The sequence below is a fragment of the Maylandia zebra genome, linkage group LG18 (genome assembly GCF_041146795.1).
Source record: "Maylandia zebra isolate NMK-2024a linkage group LG18, Mzebra_GT3a, whole genome shotgun sequence".
In the NCBI taxonomy this organism is placed as follows: domain Eukaryota; kingdom Metazoa; phylum Chordata; class Actinopteri; order Cichliformes; family Cichlidae; genus Maylandia; species Maylandia zebra.
In genome coordinates, this window is record NC_135184.1 from 2,217,447 (window position 1) to 2,242,663 (window position 25,217).

Here is a 25,217-nt window from a genome sequence, read left to right on the forward strand (position 1 = left end):
TGATTATTTGCTGCCAGTAAAAAACTTGAAGTCGTTTAAAAACAGCTTCCTACATTAACTTTGACATAAAGCCGTCTGTGATCATCTGTTAAAGCGACCGACTCTGGTTGTGAAACAATGATCACAATAACTGATCATTTCATGTATTTTTTACACTGAATTGATCGACAATTTATACTTTAAAAACACTGAAATGAAGTGGGCACATTTGTGACCCTGAGGACCACAGGTGTGTGGAAATCGGGACATTATGAGGGTTAAATCTTAATATTCATATCAACAGAATTTACAGCACAGCGTGGGTGAACTTAATAAATATTCAGCACTGGTTCAATCATCAAATTGATGAATGTTCTTTGTTTGAGTTTGTCTCTCTGTGCTGCTCTTAATTATAATAATTATGTTTTATTTCAATTATATTATTTGTATAAATTGCACTAGTCTGAATAATTAAGCTGATTAATCAATGACACATTTTGATTAAACATTTTACATATTTATGATTATTAGAAAAAGATGGAAAGATGCTCAACATCCATCTGAACTGATGGTGTTTTGTGAAATTGTTTTTACAAATCTTGTCTTAATTTATTCCCTTTTTCAGTGTTTTTAAATCATAACGGTTCAACTTGAGTTCTGTGGGATTTAATGTTCAGACTTCATCTTGTATTTGTCTTTTGTGATCGTACTAAACATCAACTGTGTAACAGCTCTGAGTTCACACTTTGTTTCTCTCACACACATGAACACAGATGCTTCCTGAACAACTTGAAGCAGAGTTCATGCTTGTAACTGTCATTGTGTTATTAAAGCGAAAGCCACAGCTAACGGTGTGGAGGCTGCAGAGCAGAAACCCACACAGCCCGTCTGCTGCAGGAGAGCAAGTTTATGATCTGTGAATGCTGCAGTCACACAGGTTATGTATCACAGAAAAAATGAGAAATGCATTCTTAAAATCCAAATCTTTATTTTTACTTCAGACAAATAACTACACTGTTATTTTGTTATGGTGGGATCTGAATGCATCAGCTGAGTTTTTCTGCAGAGATGTACAAAAGAAATCTTCACATAAAGAATCTACACTTTTACAAACACATCAAACATGTTTATCTGTAAATTTATGTTACACAGTTTAAGATGATTAAATGAGAAAAGGTCAAATGCTCAGTAATGAAACATTGAACCAACCAGAAGTTAATTTACATTTCTGACTGCTGACTGGAGGAAATCTGATGGTGGGAAAAGGCGAGCAGGAAACAGTCAGTCAGCATGTGTGCAGTTGGTGGACGCTCCCTTGTTTGTGAGCATCATCAGCAGAGAGAGTCCACAGCAGTACACCAGACTCTTCACTATCAGCACTGTGTACAGCAGGCAGAGCAGCTTCACCTCGTGTATAGAAGGAAGAGAAGGAAGATAATCTGTGGGTGGATAAAGAAAAGGAGTCAAATGTTTGGAGCTGCAGTGAGAAATGTCAGTCCTCTGCTGCTCTGCTCTCTTTGACAGCATCTCCACATGAAGCTGAATCACTGCTGAACACAGTCACCAAGCCTTCATTACCTTGTTGTGTTCGGGCCTCCACTGTGCCCCCCTCGTGCTTCACCCAGCAGCTGTATTTATATGTGTCAGAATGGCTCCCATCAACCATCCTGATGGCAATGGTGCGTCCCGCCTCTCTGAGCTCCAGCTGCTCTCCCTCAGCAGGGGGCAGCTCCTCCGCTTCTCCGCCGTTCTTCTTCTGTCTTTTCCAGGAGAACTGGACCAGAGGAGGAAACATGGCTGAGGCCACACACAGCAGGGAGCTGTTCCCCTCCAGGTGGGCTCTGGATGCTGCTGGGTACACGCTCACCACGGGCTTCACTACCTGCTCATCTGAAGTTTGACAGCAGCAACAAGCAGCACAGACACACATTCACACAGTCAGCAGCAGCTTCCAGCACTGCACTGCATTCAGTCTGATCCTGGAAACTACATGGACTCTGATCACTAAACTACTCATCAGCACAAAGTTCACTACATACACTGGATTCAGCTTCATATCAAACACAGTCATCACCTCATGTCATCATGGCTCACATGAGGAACACTCAGCATGATTTTAATATTAAAATTAAATTCAGTTTAATTCATCATGTGTTTGCTTTTTATTGTTTTATAGAAATTTAGTTCAGTCCAATTTTAAAATATTTACATTTGTCTTTATACAAGTGAAAATGTATTTTTCTTATTAGTCCTTAGACACGAGTTCTAACAGAGATCCTCTTCTGTCCAAAAATAAATTCATCTTTTTTCATATTGTTTTGTACTATTAATAAAATTAAATATCATTTCACAAAATTCAGTTCAGCAGATAAAATTTCCATTCTTCTTGTCTTTGATATATTTTACCATAAAGACCATATTTGTCTTTCAGACTAATTTATTCTCAAATATTTTTGTGTAAAATTGGAAAAGTAACACAGTGATTATTTTAATTTATGTTTTTATTCAAATAAAAAACTGTAGCAACTATTTTAAAACATTAAAACTGAAATGTTGAATAAAACGTTTTCAATAATATGAGATATACTTCAAGATATTTTTAGTCATAAAAATAAAAATTATTTGACAAAATATATTTAATAAAAATTTGTATGTTAAAGTATTTTGGAAAGTTTAAGTATTATTAACTTTTTATTGTCACGTACAAATCCACACACCCGACTTAATCTCAGAAATAAATATCAGAGTTTAACGATGTCAAATTCATCCTAAATTTATCTGTCATATCATTTCTGAGTTTTCTAATCAGTATCTGTTTTTATAATTCTATTTACCTTCATGAAGCAGCTACATGAATGTTTGACTATTAAAAAATATTTGTTCCTCAACATAAAGCAAATATTTCCTGAAACCATATTTGTTGTTAATCTATATTAATTTAATTTTAACATCAAATATGATCTTGTGTTGAAAACCAGCAGAATCACTGAGAGGATCAAATCCTAAATATTTGTAACATCACTAATATTTGCAGAAATAAAGAATAAGTTTAGTTGTTCAGTGAGATTTCAACATGTTTTCAGAGATTATTGAGCTTTTCTTATGTAACAATGGCTGCAGATGAATTCTCTACTAATGATGAAAAACTAACATGTAAAGCCTGAAGCAGCACAAACTGACTTTAAACACATTTTCAGCTTCTACAATAAAACAACTGAAGGAAAATAAATGTTTGTTCTTACCTGTTACAGACAGTTTAGTTCCAGAGCCAAAGATGAGGTAGTATCTTCCTCTCACAGTGAGACAGACTGCTACAAAAACCTGTCTGCTGTTGAACGTGTCAGCTGAGGTGAATGAGTCCAAATGAGGAAGCAGGATCATATTTCAGCTCCATGATGTGTTTCTCTAATGTTCATATCAACATGACTGTCTCTTCTTCTCTTTTCTTTTAGCCACACTAGCAGCACGGCTCTGATGTTAATGTCAGTCTGTTGGTCAGTCCACTACTTTAGTCCACATGAAAACAGAAAATCACTATATAAGCACCAGTCCATTTATCCCATCAATGATGCACCACTACAATGAAACATGCTGCTGATAGGATCATGGTTTGGCCCATCTGGCTCACCATCATTAATCACACAATCAATTTTGAATTCTAGCAGCAAATTGTAAAGAAAACTATCAGAACATCTGTCTGTGAACTGAATCTCAGGAGAAAGTGGGCCATGCAGCACCACAATGACACAAACCAGTCACGTTTGTTCTCTTTGTTCCAAATAATGGTGAAAGAAAAAGAATCCAGTGAATCCAGCGAGTGATGTGATGAGTCTCTGATGTCTTTCTGATGTGGTTTTGTTGCGTCCTTCAAACCACACCTGGTGTATTTTAGAAGAGAAACATGTTGGTCTGCACAGGCTCTTCTATTTTCAACACTGACAGGATTTCCTTTGCTGTTTCTTCTGTCCTGCACATTTTCCTCTGTCTGGGCGAGTCCCCTCACCCATACCGGCTCTGAACTCTACATTGTCTGCTGGGTAAGATCAGCTTAACTATAAATCAGTTGTCAAAGGAGCTTGCAAAGAAAAGCGTCTGGACTTCTTTAAGTTACTTGAAGACGTTTCACCTCTCATCCGAGAAGCTTCTTCAGTTCTAAGGTCAAATGGTGGAGAGACCCAGATTTTAACCCAGTGGGAGTTTCCCCCCACAGAGGGACAAAAGGACCCCCTGATGATCCTCTAATCGCCTGAGCCAAGGTGTGAAATTGGGCGTGGGTCCCAATCAGCCAGAGTTTCGGGTGAGTTCATTGTGAAACCTGGCCTCACCTTATCATGCGATTTCCTGAGGTCAGATGGCCCAGGATGTGAGTGGGTGTTAAGGCGTCTGGGAAGGATCTCAAAACTGGATTATAGATGGCAGAGTTGGTGTCGTAAACCACCACCTCTGTTCAAAGATGGTCGCTCACAGTGGGCATAGATGCTTCTTTCACTCCTCTTTTAAACCATCTGTCCTCTCTGTCCAAAATGTGAACATTGACATCCTCGAAAGAGTGACCTTTGACCTTTAGATGCAGATGGACTGCTGAGTCTTGTCCTGTGGAGGTGGCTCTTCTGTGTTGTGCCATGCGCTTGTAAAGTGGCTGTTTGGTCTCTCCAATGTAGAGGTCTGGGCATTCCTCGCTGCACTGTACAGCATACACCACATTGTTAAGTTTGTGTTTTGGAGTTTTGTCTTTCGGGTGAACCAGTTTTTGTCTGAGCGTGTTGCTGGGTCTGAAATACACCGGGATGTCATGCTTGGAGAAAACTCTCCTGAGTTTCTCTGATACACCGGCTACATAGGGGATGACAATGTTGTTGCGTCTGTCCTTCTTATCCTCCCTCGCTGGTGTCTGATCTTCTTTTCTGTGCATCTTTGCTGACTTTATAAAAGCCCAGTTAGGATAACCACATGTTTTAAGTGCTTCCTTTACATGTGTGTGTTCCTTCTTTTTCCCTTCAGGCTTAGAGGGAACATGTTCTGCCCGGTGGTGTAGGGTCCTAATTACTCCAAGTTTGTGTTCCAGAGGGTGATGGGAGTCAAAGAGGAGGTACTGGACTCCCCACCATTTGACTTTAGAACTGAAGAAGCTTCTCAGATGAGAGGGGAAACATCTTCAAGCAACTTAAAGAAGTCCAGACGCTTTTCTTTGCAAGCTCCTTTGACTACGTTCATTTGTGTGTCCCTCTTGTTGTGCTTTTCCCTCATTCCCCTCTGTGTATTTATTGTGTGTGTTTGCCTTTGCTCCACGTTGGATTGTCTGCGTTTCCTCCACTCATCTTCTCCTGTGGTTTTTGAAAACATTTCATCCAAGAAGCTTCTTCAGTTCTGAGAGCAAATGGTGGAGAGTCCCAGAGTTTTAAGCCCTGTTGGGAGTGGGACTCTCCACCATTTGACCCTAGAACTGAAGAAGCTTCTTGGATGAGAGGTGAAAAATCTTCAAGAAACTTAAAGACGTCCAGATGCTTTTTTTCAAGTGTCTTAGAGTATGATGACCTGAATGACAGAGAACCTTCACAGACATATTGGCGAGAAAGGGCCCCGCCCAGGCCACAGACATGTTGGACATCCTCATGTCTGTGTTCTGTGCTGAGTGGAAATCCAGGTCTTCTTGATATTTTGCCCTAACATGGCAAAAAATTACAAAACCAGTTTGCAGGTTCGCATGTTGGTCTGCGATCAATCATCTCTGCTGGAATCTGAGGCTCTGAGCCTAAACTTTTTACTGCTGGTAGTGATGTGTTGTTGTCAGTGTTGGTCAAGTTACTTGAAAAAAGTAATCAGTACTGATTACTTCCCCAAAAAAGTAATAAATTACTTTACTGATTACTTATTTTCAAAAGTAATTAATTACTTAGTTACTTAGTTACTTAGTTACTTTTTAAAAACACGATTTACAACCTGAATAGGTGATAAAGCGATAGATCTTTCAGCCCAATTCTACTTTTTCTACATAATCCTTCATACAAAATGTAATTGTAGCGGTAGTCTACTGTTCCCATAAGGCTGTGTGTGGGGGAAGCTTCCGGGTTACGAGTAAAGTTGGAAAATATCACCCGAACACGCTGCGTCCAGTGTCATCATTTATACGTGGTGTCAGAAGTGCGAACGGAGGTCTCCACAGTTTTTTCTTTTTTTGAGTACAGTACGGTGCAGTTAACTGCGAGAGAAGTTTTCGCATCGGTAACCCGAACAAGACCGGCATGCAGGTGAAGCGCGGCCGAGGCTGTGAGCGGCGCTATCAACAGGGCGCGTGTGCGCGCGCGGTCGAGCACGAGCCTCACATGTCGGAGGGAGGAGACGGGGTCGGCGCACCGGAAAGCTTGGATTCTGAACGCGAGGAAGCCAGAGATCCACACGTCACGATGGCGACCACGGTACAAATAACACCCCCAGAAACATTTGACTTTTCTCATCATGCCAAATGGCCAAAGTGGATCAGAAGGTTCGAAAGATTTCGCATTGCAACCGCTCTTGATAACAAATCAGACGAGTATCAAGTTAACGCACTCCTGTACGCTATGGGAGACGCTGCTGCTGATGTTTTGGCAGTTTTACCACTGTGCGATGCAGATAAAAAGAAATATGCAACTGTCAAAGAGGCATTTGAAAAACATTACGTAGGAAAACATAACGTAATTTTTGAAAGAGCACAGTTTAACTCCAGATGGCAACAGGTTGGGGAAAGTACAGAGTCGTTCATAACTGCTGTGCACAAACTTGCAGAAAATTGTGCATTTGGAGCACTCAAAGACGAACTCATAAGGGACAGAACTGTAGTGGCATAAAAGACAAAAGACTGTCCGAGCTGCTGCAAATGGACTCAGAGTTGACTCTTGTTAAAGCCATTGAGAAAGTTAGGCAGAGCGAAACGGTAAAGAAACAACAATCAATACTTCACTGCAGCGCGGCAGTGGAGAAAACACTGAACATGGACACAATACGGACAAATACAACACGCGGGAAAACGCAGACGTGGCAGAAGAAAGAACAAAAGCCAATCAAGCAAAGTGGAAAGGAATGTGGCCGCTGTCGTCGCAAGAACAAACACTCATGGAAAGAATGTCCAGCCAAAGAGGTACAGTGTCGAAAATGTCAGAAAAAAGGGCACTTTGCTGCGGTCTGTCGCAGTAGTGAAGCTGCAGCGCTACGCGAAGTGACAGAAAATCAGAAAGATACAGACAGCGAGGATTGTGTGTTCTTGGGTGAAGTAGAGACCGGGAGGTCACAGCCCTGGGTGCAAAAGGTCAAGTTAAATGGGGGAAATGTATATTTTAAACTCGACACAGGGGCGGATGTTACATCTATTCCAGAGGGTTTGTACAGTCCAGACAGGGATGGTAAGCTGCAGAGACCCAGAAAGAAGTTACTAGGGCCGGGCAGTAACCCACTCAATGTTAAAGGCTGCTTCGAGGCACAGCTAGCAGTGAAAAGGTGCAGTGTTTCCCAAGACGTCTGTCAGGTCTAGTACAGCCACTGCTAAGCAGGCCAGCGTGTGAGGCCTTGTGTACAGAGTAAGCACAGTAACGGAATCGGTGACAGATTTCAGGGCAGCATACCCAGACGTTTTTAAAGGTTTATGCGTGCTGAGGGAGCCTTATCACATTGAGCTAGAGCAAGGAGCTGTACCAATAGCCCTATCTGCCCCAAGACGTGTTCCTCTTCCCCTCAGAGATGCAGTGAGAAATGAGCTGCACAGAATGGAAGAAATGGGTGTTATCTCCAAAGTCACTGAGCCTACAGAGTGGTGTTCTGGCATGGTAGTGGTCCCCAGACCAGCAGGAAAGCCCCCCAGAATATGTGTGGACCTCACACCCCTGAACACAGTAGTCAAAAGAGAAAGACACATCCTCCCAGCAGTAGATCAAACACTAGCGATGATGAAAGATCCTAAAGTGTTCACAAAGCTTGACGCCCGGTCTGGATTCTGGCAAATTCCGCTCACGCCAGAGTCAAGGCCACTCACTACCTTCATCACGCCTTTTGGAAGGTTTCAGTTCAACCGCCTTCATTTTGGCATTGCATCGGCGCCGGAACATTTCCAAAGGCGAATGTCACAGATGCTGGAAGATTTTGAAGGGGTGATTTGTCACGCCAATGATGTGCTTATATATGGCAGAGACAGGCAGGAGCACGACCAGAGGTTGCACTGTGTCCTTCAAAAGTTTCAGAAGGATGGTCTCACTCTGAATGAGAAGTGTGAGTTTGCTAAAAGTCCAATAATCTTTGTGGGACACAAAGTGTCAGCAAAAGGCATTGAGGCTGATCCCAACAAGATAACAGCAAACCAGCAGCTGCCACAGCCTCAGAGTGCGGCAGATATGCGCCGTCTCATGGGCATGGCCAACTATCTTGCCAAGTTTATGCCACAACTAGCCACAATCACCACACCATTAAAGGAACTGCTAAAAGACAGAAACGAGTGGATATGGGCGGAGCCACAGGAAACAGTGTTTAGGAGACTAAAAAGGATATTAAGCTCTCCGGAAGTGCTCGCTCAGTACTCCAACTCAGCAGATACACGAGTCACTGCAGATGCATCGCCATACGGTATTGGAGCTGTTCTCACTCAGAAACAGTCTGACCACTCCTGGCGACCGGTCACATATATCTCAAGAGGTCTCACAGGCACAGAGAAACGCTACGCGCAGATAGAAAAGGAGGCGCTCGCTGTAACGTGGGCGTGTGAACGACTGTCATCTTATCTCATGGGATTACAGTTCACTCTAATTACAGATCACAAAGCCCTGGTCCTCTTCTGAGCACAAGAGGCCTGGACGACCTGCCTCCACGCATCCTGAGATTCCGCCTCAGGCTGCTGCGCTTTACTTTCACCATTGTCCATGTTCCAGGGAAGAACCTCGTCACCGCTGATGCTCTCTCACGAGCACCGCTGGCGGGGCCTCCTTCTGCTGGGGCATCTTCAGCTGGAAAAAGAGGTGGAGGTTTTCGTGGACGGTGTAGTTTCCCATCTCCCAGCAACAGATAAAAGGCTGGAGGAGATTAAGTTGGCGCAGGAAATGGATGACCTGTGTAGAAAGGTGGTGTATCAATGTGGGACAGGCTGGCCAGAAAAAGGTAAACTAGATCCAGAGTTAAAGGGGTACTGGCAATACAGAATGGACTTCAATCTAGTCCATGGTCTTCTCATGAAAGGGAAGAGACTCGTGATACCACCTCAAATGAGAGCAGAGGTTTTGTCACGTTTGCATGAAGGCCACCAGGGCGTTTCAAAATGCAGGGCCAGAGCAAAAGAGTTGGTGTGGTGGCCGGGCATCTCAACCCAAATACGTCAGATGGTAGACAGGTGCGAAACATGTCAAAAACACAGGTTACAGTGCCGTGAACCAATGCTGGTGACTCCTGTTGCTGACCGCCCATGGCAAAAAGTCAGTATGGATCTGTTCGAGTGGTCAAAGAAACATTTCCTGCTGATTATTGATTTTTTCTCAAGGTACATTGAGATAGCTGAACTGAGACACACAACAGCAGAGGTCACTATTAATCAGTGTTGGTCAAGTTACTTGAAAAAAGTAATCAGTAACTAATTACTGATTACTCCCCCCAAAAAAGTAATCCCGTTACTTTACTGATTACTTATTTTCAAAAGTAATTAATTACTTAGTTACTTAGTTACTTAGTTACTTTTTAAAAACACGATTTACAACCTGAAGAGGTGATAAAGTGATAGATCTTTCAGCCCAATTCTACTTTTTCTACATAATCCATCATACAAAATGTAATCAAATGGAAAAGTCTCTTTTTTTAACTTGTTTTATCAGTTTTAATCTTTTAACTTTATGCATCAAGCAAAACATTTAATTATATGCAACATTCTCTGACTTGAATAAATTAGTTTAACATTTAAACCTATTTTCTACACATTCCAGCACATAAAATAAAATATTTTTTGTGTTTACACTCAGTCTTTCAAACAGATGCAAGTAAAACACAGCAGAAAATAAATAAAGTCAAAGACTCAGCGGTCCTTTTGCTCTATTTTCACCTGTAAAGCAGGAGCAGGGTAGGCGGAGGGTTACCCTGGTGCAGGTGTGCTGCGGTCAGTTGAAGAATCTGCGCGAGTGTCTCTGTGAGTTTCCCATCACGTCGTAGCTACTCGGTGCTTGCTCGGAAGTTTAGGGGTTTTTTTCGCTGTAAAAAGAAGTTTTCTTCCCACGCACAGCGGACACTAATGTTTTTGTCACTTTTTATGGAATCAAACTCAAAGTAAGGTCAGTACTTCCACACTTTAAACGCTGCACGCTCATACTCTCTCCCGCACTCGATATATTATCCATTGTTGATCTGCACACAGCTGCTGTCACCAACGTCGCACTTGCTTACGTCACTGTCATGAGACATTCTCGCAAAAAAAATCACGGTTTTAGTAATGCAGTAACGCAGCGTTCCTACGGGAAAGTAACGGTAATCTAATTACCGATTTTGCAATAGTAATCCCTTACTTTACTCGTTACTTGAAAAAAGTAATCAGATTACAGTAACGCGTTACAAGTAACGCGTTACTGCCCATCTCTGCTATTAATGATATAAAAGAGGCATTTGCAAGACATGGCATTGCCGAGACTGTGGTATCGGATAACGGGCCGCAATTTTCCTCAGAACAGTTCAAGCACTTTGCCAAAGAGTATCAGTTCACACATGAAACGAGCAGCCCCAGGTACCCCCAAGCCAATGGGGAGGCAGAACGCGCTGTTCGTACCATTAAAGACTTGTGGAAAAAGGACTGTGACTACACCAGAGCACTGCTAGCGTACAGGGCCACCCCACTGGAACATGGGCTCTCGCCGGTGCAGTTGCTAATGGGGAGACAACTGCGGACCACGCTGCCACAAGCTGTGGCAAAGCTGGTGCCAAAGTGGCCCGACCTACAGGCTTTTCGCAAAAAAGATGAGGAGGGGAGGCGTGAGCAGGCAAAACACTACAACCGCAGACATAGAGTCAGACCACTTCTGGAACTATCGTCAGGACAGAAAGTGTGGATTACCACTGAAGGAACCACTGGAGCAGCAGTTGGACCTGCCCGTGCTCCCAGATCCTATGTGGTAGAGACAGACAGGGGTTTTCTGAGGAGAAATAGGAGCCACCTCAGACCAACAGGGACTATTACCAGATCTGGTCGAGTGGTGAGACCTCCTGAAAGACTGGATGTGTAATTCTCTGAAGTTATCCATTCATGCCCTATTCAAAGCTGGGTTAGGCTGCTGGAGATGTTTACAATAATGTGTTTCGTTTAAATGTAAGTGAACAAGTGTGGGATGTGTATAATTTTCACGTTTGATGATGCTCCCCATTTCTGTTCTAGTGAGCTGTTAGAGTTGTTATGAAGTATGTCTTTAGCTAAAAGGAGGAGGTGTAGCGGTAGACTACTGTTCCCATAAGGCTGTGTGTGGGGGAACTTCCGGGTTACGAGTAAAGTTGGGAAACATCACCCGAACACGTTGCGTCCAGTGTCATTATTTATATGGTAATCAAATGGAAAAGTCTCTTTTTAAAACTAGTTTTATTAGTTTTAATCTTTTAACTTTATGCATCAAGCAAACATTTAATTATATGCAACATTCTCTGACTGGAAGAAATTTGTTTAATATTTAAACCTATTTTCTGCACATTCCAGCACATAAAATATATATATTTTTTGTGTTAACACTCACTCTTTCAAATAGATGCAAGTAAAACACATCAGAAAATAAATAAAGTCAAAGACTAGTGGTCCTTTTGCTCTATTTTCACCTGTAAAGCAGGAGTAGGGTAGGCGGAGGTCTGAGCGACCCAGGATCCCTGAGCAGTTATGAATTATATTATTATTGTATGTATATTTGGTGTTGCTGTCCTTCTCCCTGTTTGCGTGTGTGTGTGTTTCGACGGGCGCCTTCAGGCCTGGTGGGTGTGGCCCTGCTGGCGGTCTGGCCACACCCGAAGCCACACACCTGCTGCTGATCAGGCCTCGTCGGGAGCTCCCACCGACGCGGGATCATTGCTTGAGACTCCACGTTAGTCACCCAGTTGTGCTTGGTTAGTGTGTGTGTATGCCCGCGGTTGTATGTGTCCTGCTTCTATTGTGTCCCCAGGAGAGGGGTGGAGTGCCAGACAGCAGCCAGCACAGGGAGTGCTGAGACACGGGAGCGGAGAGCACAAACACTGGGAGAAGACACGACACGGGAGTCTGGGGAAAGCACGGGGATTTATTGTTGTTTAGTTTCATACACTGTAAATAAATGCACTGTTTACACACAGAGCACCGCGCCTGGGTCCTCCTTCCCTACACCCCCACGGTCTGCCAGCCAGACCGTGACAATATTGTCCATTGTTGATCTGCACACAGCTGTTGTCACGAACGCCGCACTTGCTTACGTCACTGTCATGAGACATTCTCGCAAAAAATCACGGTTTTAGTAACGCAGTAACGCAGCGTTCCTACGGGAAAGTAATCTAATTACCGTTTTTGCAATAGTAATCCCTTACTTTACTCGTTACTTGAAAAAAGTAATCGGATTGCAGCAACGCGTTAAAAGTAACGCGTTACTGCCCATCTCTGGTTGTTGTTACCTGTTTGTGACAAATAAAAAACTTGAATCCTCTCCTACTGGAGATCTTCACATTTTGTCCATCCAATTAAGTTGTTGACATCTGATCATACAATGTCCCACCTTATCATCTATTTCTAACTTTTTTTTAAAAACGTTTGCTTAAAGACCTCATGTCACGAGCTGCAGGGGGAAGACCGTGTGGAGAGAGTAGAGGACCCAAGCGCAGACAGAGGCAAGGAGACAAAACTGCACTTAACGAAAAGCCAACCTTTATTTAGGGCTGAAAATTCACAAAAATGCAAAACTGAGGGAAAACCTGAACATAAACTGGGAAACTAGGACTCTCACTGGGACTTCATAACTTACTGTGACCTGACTGGGAAACTGTGACAAGGGGTACATACAGAAGGAAACACAGACAACGCGACACTGAGCACAGGAAGACTGAGGACTTAAATACACACATGAGGTGATCAGGGGAAGTGGAGACACATGAGGACACAGCTGGAATGAAACATAATGACACAGGGAGAGTAAAACTAACCACACGAACACAGAACATAAGACCCTTTTCAAAATAAAATAGAGAACATGAAGACTTATACACGACAACAAAAGCTTAACAGACCTAAAACACATGAGACTGGACAAGGAACCACAAACAGAAACCATGGAGTTAGATGATATATAATCACTAACCTAAACCTCCACTAAACCCAAAATAAGAATAAACACAAACTTATATTCACCAAACTAACATGAAAACGTCAAACCTACAAAATAAAACTCAAAACACTGGGTCAGAGACCGAGCCTGTGACACCTTCATTACATTTTCTTCATTTCTGTAATAATCTTAACACAGAAAATTCTATTACATACACATGAAAATATGCTTCACATCTTGTTTTATGCAGTTTATGCAACCTTACTTCCATCAGGACATTTTCACAAGAACATTCATTTTGGCATTGTCCTTTTTTACTCCAGTTACACACAAACACATTCTTTTACTGTTTATCAACCACAGTTCACTCAATATGAATTTCTTTTAAATAAATCATATACAGTGGAACCCCGACTTACAAAGTTAATTCGTTCCAGAGGGTCTTTCGTAGGTCAAATTTTTCATAAGTCGAAGCACATTTTTCCATCGCCTTTTGAGTGAGGCGGTGCTGGCTGCAGACGAAGTTCTTGGTGGAGGAGGAGGTGGTGGAGGTTGAAGAAAGCATACGTATGCATGTGTAACCCAGCTGGAGAAACGGGTAAAAATAAGATGAGCTTTATAAGGTATTTGTTTAGTTTCAGAATCATTCTTTTATTTGTTTTATTTTATTGTCACAAGAAGTGAAAAAATGTGTTTATTTCCACACTTCCTGCTGTGCCTAGCAGGAGCTTTTAATTTGAAGGTTAACAGGAAGTTGTGTGTTTTAACATGGGGTATTGATACCAGCCATTCGAGGAAAAGAAAAATCTGAAGCTATCTTGATTAGCAGCAGAAACTGCCGCAGTTACGGAAGCAAGGCTTCATAAAAGTTGTCAAAGAGTGTTCAGAAGTTATCGGCTAACATTTCAATAGTGAGTTGAATGTTAGACAGAGCTGCCGAAATCAGCAGAGGTGGCGGCTAAGTTAATAGTGTTCCACGTGTCTCGAGTACTACAATTTTTCAGGATGTCAGGTCTTTTAGTGAGCTTTGAGCTCCACGAGAAAAGACCAGTGATTCCAATTGATGGCGAGCCTCCCAGTGTGATTTCCAGGATCCAGATCTGCACAACCAGTCAGACGGCCAATGGTTTATCTGGTTTCTGGTAGGATTCCACCAGTCACCCCGGCTGGCAACAGTGAACGGATAAAAAGAGTGCACTCTAGACTATAAAAACACTAAGTGTGAAACTTCACCCTTTTTTTGCTGACTGACAGATCATTGCAGATCATTCCCTCATTCGATCTGTGTTTTGACTTGACTGACCCTCTACTCTATAAACTCTGAGGAACAAACTGAACTATAAGGTTGCAACTAGCAAATACTTTCAAAGGGACAATTTTAAATTTTTATTTTAAGGGCCCTAGTTGTTGTTTTGCTGTGAAAACTGTTATTGTCAAAGTCTGAAATTTCTGTGTGTTATGATTATTCGCACTCATGTCCAGCTCATCCCCGAATCTAGAGTGAGGTGTACTTACCCAGGAGTGGGTTACACATGCATACATACGTACGTGTACATGTACATAACATTATGGAATTTAATTAATTTTTTTTTCTTTATCTATGTCGTTACGTGGGCATTTTGCCGTATCACGGGCAGAAATATTGCCGTTAAGTGCCTTCGTAACTTGAACTTTTCATTAAATGGGGTCTTTGTAAGCCGGGGTTCCACTATTATAAAAGTCAGAGATGAAGAAACCGGTGCCTGCGTGTCTCATAACACACACAAACACACACACACACACACACTCAAAGGACAAACTCTCAGAGGCCTAATTTTCAGGATCATAAAACTGGTTAACTTAAACATATTTATATTTAATATTCTGATCTGTATGGTGCAATTATGCATAATTAATCTTCAGTAAGATCACATATAAATTATGGTTCTGTGTTCAAAGTGTACAACACTTGATGCTATTTCTCTGATTCAGAATCACTTGAAAGATGAGTTGATGACATTTCTTATCTCCCTGCATTCCTACAGACCAGATTATTTGCTTTTAACATATTTGGAGAATATTAAATGAAAATTGCTGTATTTTAGCCTCCTGTCACCACACCCTCTCAGCTGTAATAACAGGTGGCAGCGGGGGGGTCGGGGGGCTTCAATCTCTTTCTACCCCCAGGTCACATGACACTTTGCCAGCAGCATCATGCTGTGGTGGTGTTTTGCTACATGAGGCTGAGGTATACTTCACAAGGTGGCATGAAGAAGAACACTAATGTGGTTGTAGTGCAGAAAATCCCAGGACATCAGCCAGGACGAGGACATCAAGTACAACTTAAATGGTAAATGGCCTGTATTTGTATAGGGCTTTACTTAGCAGTGTTGGTCAAGTTACTTGAAAAAAGTAATCAGTAACTAATTACTGATTACTCCCCCCAAAAAGTAATCCCGTTACTTTACTGATTACTTATTTTCAAAAGTAATTAATTACTTAGTTACTTAGTTACTTAGTTACTTTTTAAAAACACGATTTACAACCTGAAGAGGTGATAAAGTGATAGATCTTTCAGCTCAATTCTACTTTTTCTACATAATCCATCATACAAAATGTAATCAAATGGAAAAGTCTCTTTTTTTAACTTGTTTTATCAGTTTTAATCTTTTAACTTTATGCATCAAGCAAAACATTTAATTATATGCAACATTCTCTGACTTGAATAAATTAGTTTAACATTTAAACCTATTTTCTACACATTCCAGCACATAAAATAAAATATTTTTTGTGTTTTCACTCACTCTTTCAAACAGATGCAAGTAAAACACAGCAGAAAATAAATAAAGTCAAAGACTCAGCGGTCCTTTTGCTCTATTTTCACCTGTAAAGCAGGAGCAGGGTAGGCGGAGGGTTACCCTGGTGTAGGTGTGCTGCGGTCAGTTGAAGAATCCGCGCGAGTGTCTCTGTGAGTTTCCCATCACGTCGTAGCTACTCGGTGCTTGCTCGGAAGTTTAGGGGTTTTTTTCGCTGTAAAAAGAAGTTTTCTTCCCACGCACAGCGGACACTAATGTTTTTGTCACTTTTTATGGAATCAAACTCAAAGTAAGGTCAGTACTTCCACACTTTAAACGCTGCACGCTCATACTCTCTCCCGCACTCGATATATTATCCATTGTTGATCTGCACACAGCTGCTGTCACCAACGTCGCACTTGCTTACGTCACTGTCATGAGACATTCTCGCAAAAAAAATCACGGTTTTAGTAACGCAGTAACGCAGCGTTCCTACGGGAAAGTAACGGTAATCTAATTACCGATTTTGCAATAGTAATCCCTTACTTTACTCGTTACTTGAAAAAAGGAATCAGATTACAGTAACGCGTTACAAGTAACGCGTTACTGCCCATCTCTGTTACTTAGTCCCGTGGACCCCAAAGCGTTTTACACTACATTCAGTCATTCACACATTCACTCACTGCTGACAGCAGCTACATTGTACCACGGCTGACCTGGGGCACTGACAGAGGCTCTGTAGGTGGAAGCAGCAGGTCTGACCCTGCAGTTTTCCTTAGTCTGCAGGAAAACCACCAGTTTGCTCAGGTTGTCTTTCAGGACACTTCTGTTGGCTTTTCATCTCCTTCCTGTTTACTTTCAGTCAGAGACTAAATCATGTAAAACTCATGTTTATTCTGAAAGCTGAAGGAGGCTCAGACCACATATCTTAATACAAGCTGCTTGTTCAGGACGACATGTTTCCTAAATTCTCTATGTGAGGATAAAGCACGACTAACAGGACTTAAAACCAAAGAGGGAATTAAAACCTTTCAACATCATGAAGAGAAACACTAAATGTACAACATTTCCTTACTAGCAGGACTTGCAGACAGTGGGAAGGAGCAGCTCTGTTTTTCAGGGAACAAACCTCTGACACAACCAGGTCAGGGCGGCCATGACCTGCTGGGTTTGGACCAACTAGATGGAAATGTGTCCAACAAAATCAGCGTCCTAATGAGCCGCTGCTAGAAGGACAAGATCCTGACCTGACATCAGTCCAAGTGTCTGGTTAAATGTACTGAAAGGTGTTAAACAACAAGTGCTGCTGGAAGAGTTTTCATGAAGAGAACATTAACACTGTGAATGAGGGATGGACTTTGACTCAGTTTGACACAATCTGTTTTTCTTTCACTTTGAATAAATGTTTTTGTGGGACTGAGGATACATTTGTTTACATTTGGAAGTTTGATGTCATCTGTTCCTCTTGTTTCTGTCTTAAAACAGGATGAAAAATCTGTTTAAACAGAAATAAATCGAATTGAATTTCTGACAGCAGTAAATAAAAATGGTCCCTGAGCTCAGTATGTTTGTGACTCTGAGATGGAGGTGAAACATGTGAAGCTGGGCTGTGGTTTACTGCTCTCTTCCTGTCACAGACACTGTTTGACATCTGTTCATCTGTTGGTTTTTGTTCAGGCTGCAGGGATCATTTCTCACTGTGGGAATCTTCCTTCCAACAGACGCAGTAGTAGGTGGCTGAATGATCACGTTTAACTTTCTCTATCTGTAGTTTACAACCATTTTGCTTATCTCCAACTGAGAAATCATCTTTCTGAGGATGACCATAATCTGAAGTAACACGACAATCTCTTGTATCAATACGCAGAATCACTCTGAATGTTTCATTTTTCTGGTACCAGTCTATATCCCTGTCAGCGCACTGTTCATTTCCTCCACAGCTGAAGGAGACACTTTCTCCAACTCTCCTGGTCAATGTTAAATCATCCTGAATCAGCTGTGCTGCCATGGTAACCAGTGCTGTAGAGACACAGACAGATAGATGAAGGTTAGTGTGACAGTGTTTGTTACAGGTTGACTTTGTTGGCTCCTGATTGGCTGGAAACACTCACCTGAACACAGACAGCACAGAGCAGCAGCTGGGAGGAAAAGCATTTTGTGCAGTGGTGTTTCCTCTGGTGAACCTGGGGAGAAGTGGCGCTCTGATGCAGCTGAGGCCAAACAAGGACGAGCTGTGAGATCAGACGAGGGCCACGTGGTTTCTAACAGGTCCTCAAAGCTCCCATCAGCCCCTGCGGCCCACAGATAAGACTGCTGCTGCTGATTGACAGCTCAGCTGAAGCTGCTGTGGTTTCATCGTCTTCATTTCAATCTGACAGCAGATCCAAAAATCTGGGTCACATGATGCACAAACACTCAGAAACATTCATGTTGCTGTGAATTTACTAACACACACTGTTACCTGTGGTTTTCTTCTTCATCTAACTTTTTGAACATCTTCACCTTTTCTTTGTTTGTGTGAATAAAAATGAATAAATAATATTCACAGCATCTCATTTTTAATTGTTCTGTTTTGTTGACGACAGTTTTAAGAATCATTAAAATGATGATCATCAATTCTAATATCTATAAACAGTAATAAAAACAGGGCTGTGTTTCACGTCAGCTTCATTTATTTGTACCCATGGTTAGATTTCATCTGCAGCAGGCAGTCATCCACCTTTACACACACATTTACACAACAGTACAAAAGCAGGAATATTTGGAAACATCTCTGTGATCTCTATAAGACAAAAGGATGGGAGAGGCTGGTGTGGTCTCAACACTGTTCACAGTGTTTCCTTCAGTGCTGCTGACAGCGTCTCACAGCGTGCTGTGATACGTGACACCTTGTAAATGAGTCATTTACCTCAGAGCCGATTTTTAGGCTCTCGCCTTTAGTTCATGTTTGTTTTCATCACTCGTTGTCGTCACACCGAACCTCCTGTAATAAACTTCACTTAATTCTTCGCCATCGAGCGTCTGAGTTTGTCTGCGCCTGAGTCCACTCCTCCATGACAACATCTGTTTCATATTTGCTCTTTTTCACTTCATAGTAAATCACTTAACTTGTTATAGATTATTTACCCTGACATAAAACACAAATCTGTGGAATAAATCTCATCAGATTTTATATTTGCATTTAAGATTTTAAAATGACAGATTCTTTAAAAGCATCACTAAAGTTCAGCGAATTTCTAATTTGTCCTCCTGCACTTGTGTCAAATATGGACACGCCTTTGTCCTCTTGAAAGTTTGCCTTCACTCAGACCCATGCCCTGCTGTTCCTACCATGCCAACATACAGACACATGTCAGGCAATGAGTTGGAATAAAGTTGAATCAAACCTTGAAACACAGAGATGGATGATATTTTATACCTTTCATTTATAAATAGTCAAAGCAGACCAAGGCTGGACTGGGACAAAAAATCGGCCCGGGCATTTTGACTAGAGACCGGCCCACCAGGATAAAGATTGAAAATGTGACGTCATTCAGGGGTAAAACCGCAAAGGATTCTGGGAACTTGTGGCAAGAGGTACTAGCGCACGCAGGCTTTCAATTGAACTCAGTTACACAGTGATAAAAAGAAACACAAAAAATGGCAAGAAGCTGTTGTATTATTAACTGCAACAGCCGGTCGCATGACAGCCACGGGAAGCCGATCGTTTTTTTTTTATCGGATTACGTCGTTGAAGAGAAATTTTTTTAAGCCATGTTTCCGAAGTAAGAGCCGACGGATGGTCTGGATATACCAAATATAACGTCCCAGAACACTCCAGCTCACATGTTAGTCTGCTCCAAGCATTCCCACAAAGGTCAGAGTTTTTTTAGTCGTTAATGCGTCATTTTTCTTAACATAATTGGTGATATAGGTTACAAGCAAGTCTGGCGCTGAACAGAAATTGTCGCGCTATGCTCCTTTATTTATTGTGCATAAATAGTGAATTGTCCTGACACAATATTGCGTTTCGCTTCTGTTATTACCATGGTACATTGACAAAAACATATACTTTTATTCACAGGATAAAACAGTTGTTTTGTATCACTAATTGCCCAGTACGATTACAGCATACAATATTATTGTCACTGCTACATTTCTGTGATGAACCAGAAATTATTTCCACTACTAATTAATTACCGTTGAGCTCAAAGGTTATATTAATAAACTGTTAACGAATGTGTATCTATGAAGACGATTTGTGAGACTTGTAAACTTACCTTCGTACGATGGTCTTTCGTTCTACACGGTGCATTTCAAGGTCCTGCACCCATCCGTCGGTAAACTGTTCCTGGGCTTGTTGCAGTGACCGGAAGTTACTAAACTTCATGAGTGTATGCACTCACTCCAAGAACCGTGTAATTATAAATGTGAGCGTGGTGAAAGTTGGGCAGCACGCTAACGTCTTTTGTCCCTCTGCGTGCTTGTAAGTAGAGCAGGGCGATATGGCCAAAAATATTTATCACGATATATATTTGAAAATTTGCGATAACGATATAACCGACGATATAATTGATGCGAGACAAAATACAACTCCACAACATTACTAGCGCAAAAAGACAACCTTCCATTTAATTTCACTTAAACAAGAAGCTGGTTTTTATGTACATTAAAGCTTTATAAAAATGTAACAGTGCAAATGCAAATTCCTTGCTGAAAGTTTAACCAAAAGGCATTTCCAGTAGAAATGGGCTGACATATCCTGAGCATAACCATGTATAATATCCACTGAAGTTAAAAAGAGGTGCTTTGCAACATTAAACTGCAGTGTGCAGTGCGTATTTTTCGGACCATAAGGTGCACGGGATTATAAGGCACATTAAGCGAAACAAAGCAGTCAGATAAATCAAACTTTATTAAACTCATTCTTCTTGCTTCCTCCACTTCTGTACCATTGATTCATTAATGCTGTATTCTATCACAGCTGCTCTATTCCCATGTTGTTGCAGTATATTAATGACTAACCTTGTATTGTGGATGGATTATCTCAGTTGTTCTCCTGACTGAAGTTTGGTCCGTTTACAGCATCCTGCCATGCGATTGCATTTGTCTCTAACCATGAGGAACCTTCACGTTAACTTTTATAAGTGGAAAAGTGTTAGTGTTCGTCCTCCAGCTTCACTGTTTATGTTATGTGTGAGGGGCTACTAGCCCTGCTATGTAGGGGTAGAAGGGCGCACAGGCTGCCTTGAACGACTAGCGGGTGGTGGGATCTAAGTCCGTACCCCCCTCTAGCGCGATTGACCCGGACACTTACTTCAGTAAGAATGGGGTTAGTTACCTGGCAACAGTAGGCACAAAAGGAGGACTCCAGGCCCGGACCTGCAATGATAGCAGCGCCTGCACACGGAATACTAGCACGGTCCCACTTAACTCCGTCGTCCTGTGCCTAACCAAATAACTCGGGTGCCCCTACTCCAAGGCAACCTGGGTCGGACAAAAGCATTCAACAACGACTTTTTAAACCACGTGGCTCTTTTTATTTATCTGGAGAGCCCCCCCAAAAAACCAAACTTGGTTAACAATGTCCACAGGGCCCTGGAGAGCAAAGGGAAAACAGCAAGGAGCCTCCCCAGGACCAAAGAAATGAAAGAAATAAAATGAGGTAAAATAAATCAAAACAGACTGGTGAGACCCAGAGTTGGGAGTCCTCGACTCCACCCAACCCACCCTAGTCACAGGAAAGACACTCACAACACAGCAGAACAGTAAAAGTTAACACAGCAAATATCCTGTCTAAAATGGTCGACACAGTCTCATCACATCACTTATAATGTCCGACACACCAAAGGAACATTTTCAGTCTTTACAGTTCACTCCAGTAAATTGTCTCTGGGGTGGGACGGACAGATAGTTCTAGGGGTATGTGTCATTAACCGGAGTTGCAGTCTGTTAGGCTGTCCAGAACTTCCACAGCCGGAATAGAATGTTCATTCTCTGGTCCACATCAAAGCAAGGAAATAAAACACAGAAACTGTACCTTTGCCCCTCCTGAAATGGAGCGTAATGAACCCACGGGTAGGTGAAACTTTTACACACAGCCAGCTGAAGCAGGGTGAACAACCGGAGCGTCGTCTGGGTGGCAGGGTACTCCAAACACCGCCGACATCGGGGCCCAAGATGGCGGTCCCGCGGGCTAACGGAGCTACGGCAGTCCCCAGGCCGTGCGAAGTGAGGCCGCCCAATTCCTCTCCCGGAAACTCGCTGGTCCTTCGCCAGACAGCCAGCCGTGCTGTCTCGCTTTCTAAACGTTCTTGTCGCCAAACTCTACTGGCAACGCCGGGAAACTGAGGCCGATTGGAGGGGAGCGGCCGCTAGCCTTAGCTCTCGATTAGCCCCTCTGCTAGCGCTATCTCCGCCGACACTTCGCCCCGACGTTACACCCGTAAGGCCGCTGTAGCCGGAGTCAGAGTGCATACACGGACGGAAACCCAGCCTAGACTCGCTGCGGTACCGTATACTGTCTCGCTAACCTCCCGTTTATACTTTGTTCGGGTCTCTTCCTGACCGCGGCCCTTTCCTAGCGTCTCTTCTCATCCGGACACGTGTGCTTTTTTTCTTTTTCTCCGCTCGTCTTCTCTCCCACTGCGCATGTCCGTCTTCTTCACGCTACGTCACTCCCTCTTGGCTGCTTCAGGCTGTAAACAACCCCGTGACCGTTTTCTAAGGGTTGTAAATATGTGCCCTCACATTTCCCCCCAGCTAAACCCTGCCACACCAGCGACGACTCAAGCGGTTCATCCCTGTAACAAACACAGAATAACACATATTAACTCACATGTTCAGTAACACTCTATACCATTCACATATGACTCGCATTACATTGCAAATGAGCATAACAGTAATCCATGGCTTCATTTCGTAACATAATCTCTATACCTCGCAGGAGGTACCCCTCGGGTTCGCCTCAAAGGGCGTTCAGACTGCAAAACCTCCCCTCGCCCCTCGTGCACCTCATCACTCGCCTCTGAGGCCCCATCGCTGTCCTCTGGCTCACTTAGGGCCATAACTGGTTGTACCTCCCCCGCTAAATCCGGCTCTAACCCCTGGGCGACATAGTCGCCGATCTCGTCCGCCCCTGGGGCAACGAGAGCGCTCGGGTCCGACTCACATGGGAGTGGTAGAACACAAACCCCCTCCATGAAGTCGGTATCGGACTCCACTTCGGCTGGCAGCCTATTGGCCTGCTTCGGCTGCCATGTCGGCGCTTGAAAGGTGCACAATTTGAGCTGATCCCTATGCACGACCCTCGTCGAGCCACCCTTCTCTGGCTTGACCGTGAACACAGGAATGTCGGGGTGGTTTTGTTTCACCACCAAATAAGGGTTGGGTTCCCACTTGTCCTGGATCTTATTCCTGCCTCTGGGCTTGTGGTTGCGCAACAGCACCCGATCACCCGACTGAAGCAGGGCGCCGCGGGACTTCCGGTCGTAGATCCTCTTCCTCCTCCTAGAGGCCTCCTGAGTAGCCGAGCTTGCTACCTCCACCGCGGTCCTAAGCCTCTCATGGTGGTCCCGGACCCAGTCGTCCAGATTGTCCGCCTCTGGTTCCCTCATGTCTTTCCCTCCCAGGAGGTCCAAGGGCATTCTGGCATCCCTCCCGAACAGGAGGTAGAAGGGCGCATAACCCGTGGAGGAGTGCTCACGAGAGTTATAAGCCATAACCAACTCTGGCAAGTATGTTTTCCAATCCCGTTTCTTCTCTGGTGGCAGTGTCCTGAGCATGTCGTGCATGGTCCTATTAAACCTCTCACACTGCGCGTTCCCCTGCGGATGGTAAGGGCTGGTGCGACTCTTGGCAATCCCGTAGGCCCTGCACAGCTCTTTTATCACACTAGCCTCGAAGCTCCTCCCCTGATCGGAGTGCAACCGGGCCGGGCACCCGTAATAGGTAAACCAATGTTTCAGCAAAGCATTTGCTGTCGTCTCAGCAGTTTGGTTTCTGGTGGGGACGGCAACGGTGAACCTGGTGAACATGTCTGTAAGGACAAGGACATTTTCGTAACCCCCACAAGACTTTTCTAGCACCGTATAGTCCATAGCGAGGACCTCCAGGGGTGCGGTGACATTGCTGCAGGTCATGGGGGCCCTGTGGTTGGGGAAGACATCCTTTGCCAATGCGCACCTCCTGCATTGCTGAACCCAATCTTGAACATCTCTACTCATGGTAGGCCAGTAATAGCTCCTTCTCATCACCGCGAGGGTGCTCTTTGCACTGAAATGCCCCCCATGCTCATGCTGGTTCTCGTATACCTTACGTTGTAAGGTCTCTGGGACAATGAGCTGCCTGATCTCCTCCCCATCACGAGGGTCACTGACATGCCTATACAGCACACCCTTATAAAGCCTAAGGCGGTCGAGCTGTTGGTGAAGCCGCCTCGCGTCCGGTGTTAACGCGTGGAGCTCGGCATGGCTCATCTCCGTGCCCCTCTCAACCACCCGATACACGGGCCCGACGACCGGGTCGCTTTTCTGAGCCCCTTCGACCTCCTCCCAGCTGTGCCCACCGAGAGCTTTCCCAGCGGTCGCTTGTACTCTGGCTTTCAGATCAGCCCTACCATCCTTCTCCAACCTAGCGGGCCACAGACACGCACGCACTTCTTCCGGGCCCACTTTGATAAAGTCCTTGCCTGTGTCCTCCTGCTCGGGTTCCTCTTGGTCGGGGATTCTGGAGAGGACGTCTGCATTCGTATTTTGTCGCCCAGGCTTGTAACACACCTCAAAGTCATACTCAGCGAGTTGTGCTACCCACCGCTGTTCGACAGCCCCCAGGTTAGCCGTTGCCAGGTAGCGCAGCGGGTTATGGTCCGTGACTACTGTGAATCTGGCGTACATCAGGTAGTCCCTGAATTTCTCTGTGACAGCCCATTTAAGCGCCAGAAGTTCCAGTTTAAATGCGCTGTAGTTCTTGTCATTCTTCTCGGAGCCTCTCAGCCCCCGACTCGCGTAGGCTACCACACGCTCTACGCCCTCCTGTTTTTGACTGAGCACAGCCCCGAGTCCGTGCAGACTCCCATCTGTGGTCAATATGAAGGGTAGGCCAAAGTTGGGATATGCCAGGATTGGAGGGGACACCAGGCATCGTTTCAGCTCGTCCAGGGCCTCCTGGCACTCGCCGGTCCAAACAAACGCCTGGGTGCCCCTCGACGTGTTTTTCAACCCTTTCCCAACCA

The 25,217-nt window shown here is 43.8% G+C and overlaps 1 protein-coding gene across 2 annotated transcripts; it reads right to left on the reverse strand.

Annotated features, from left to right (window-relative positions):
• Positions 1–956: 956 nt before the first annotated feature.
• LOC112432401 (immunoglobulin lambda-1 light chain-like) lies at positions 957–18,308 on the reverse strand. 2 transcript variants are annotated; one of them, XM_076876721.1, is made up of 5 exons: positions 18,118–18,308; positions 17,705–18,025; positions 3,222–3,269; positions 1,544–1,869; positions 957–1,482 (listed from the first exon to the last, which is right to left on the reverse strand). In XM_076876721.1, exons 1-5 carry the CDS (start codon positions 18,158–18,160, stop codon positions 1,261–1,263), a joined length of 960 nt encoding a protein of 319 aa, XP_076732836.1. In that variant the 5' UTR covers positions 18,161–18,308; the 3' UTR covers positions 957–1,260. The 2 variants fall into 2 exon arrangements, with proteins under 2 accessions (XP_076732836.1, XP_076732837.1); XM_076876722.1 differs by lacking the exons at positions 17,705–18,025; positions 18,118–18,308 and having other exon boundaries at positions 957–1,418; positions 1,558–1,869; positions 3,222–3,953.
• Between the last annotated feature and the right edge of the window lie 6,909 nt (positions 18,309–25,217).

Excerpts from the sequence above, each read along its gene's own strand:
- LOC112432401 (XM_076876721.1), bottom strand. The coding sequence starts at position 18,160 with ATGCTTTTCCTCCCAGCTGCTGCTCTGTGCTGTCTGTGTTCAG. Across the intron at positions 1,870-3,221 it reads AACTAAACTGTCTGTAACAG|ATGAGCAGGTAGTGAAGCCC; the intron begins GTAAGAACAAAC and ends GTCAAACTTCAG. Across the intron at positions 1,483-1,543 it reads AACAAGGTAATGAAGGCTTG|CAGAGGACTGACATTTCTCA; the intron begins GTGACTGTGTTC and ends AGAGCAGAGCAG.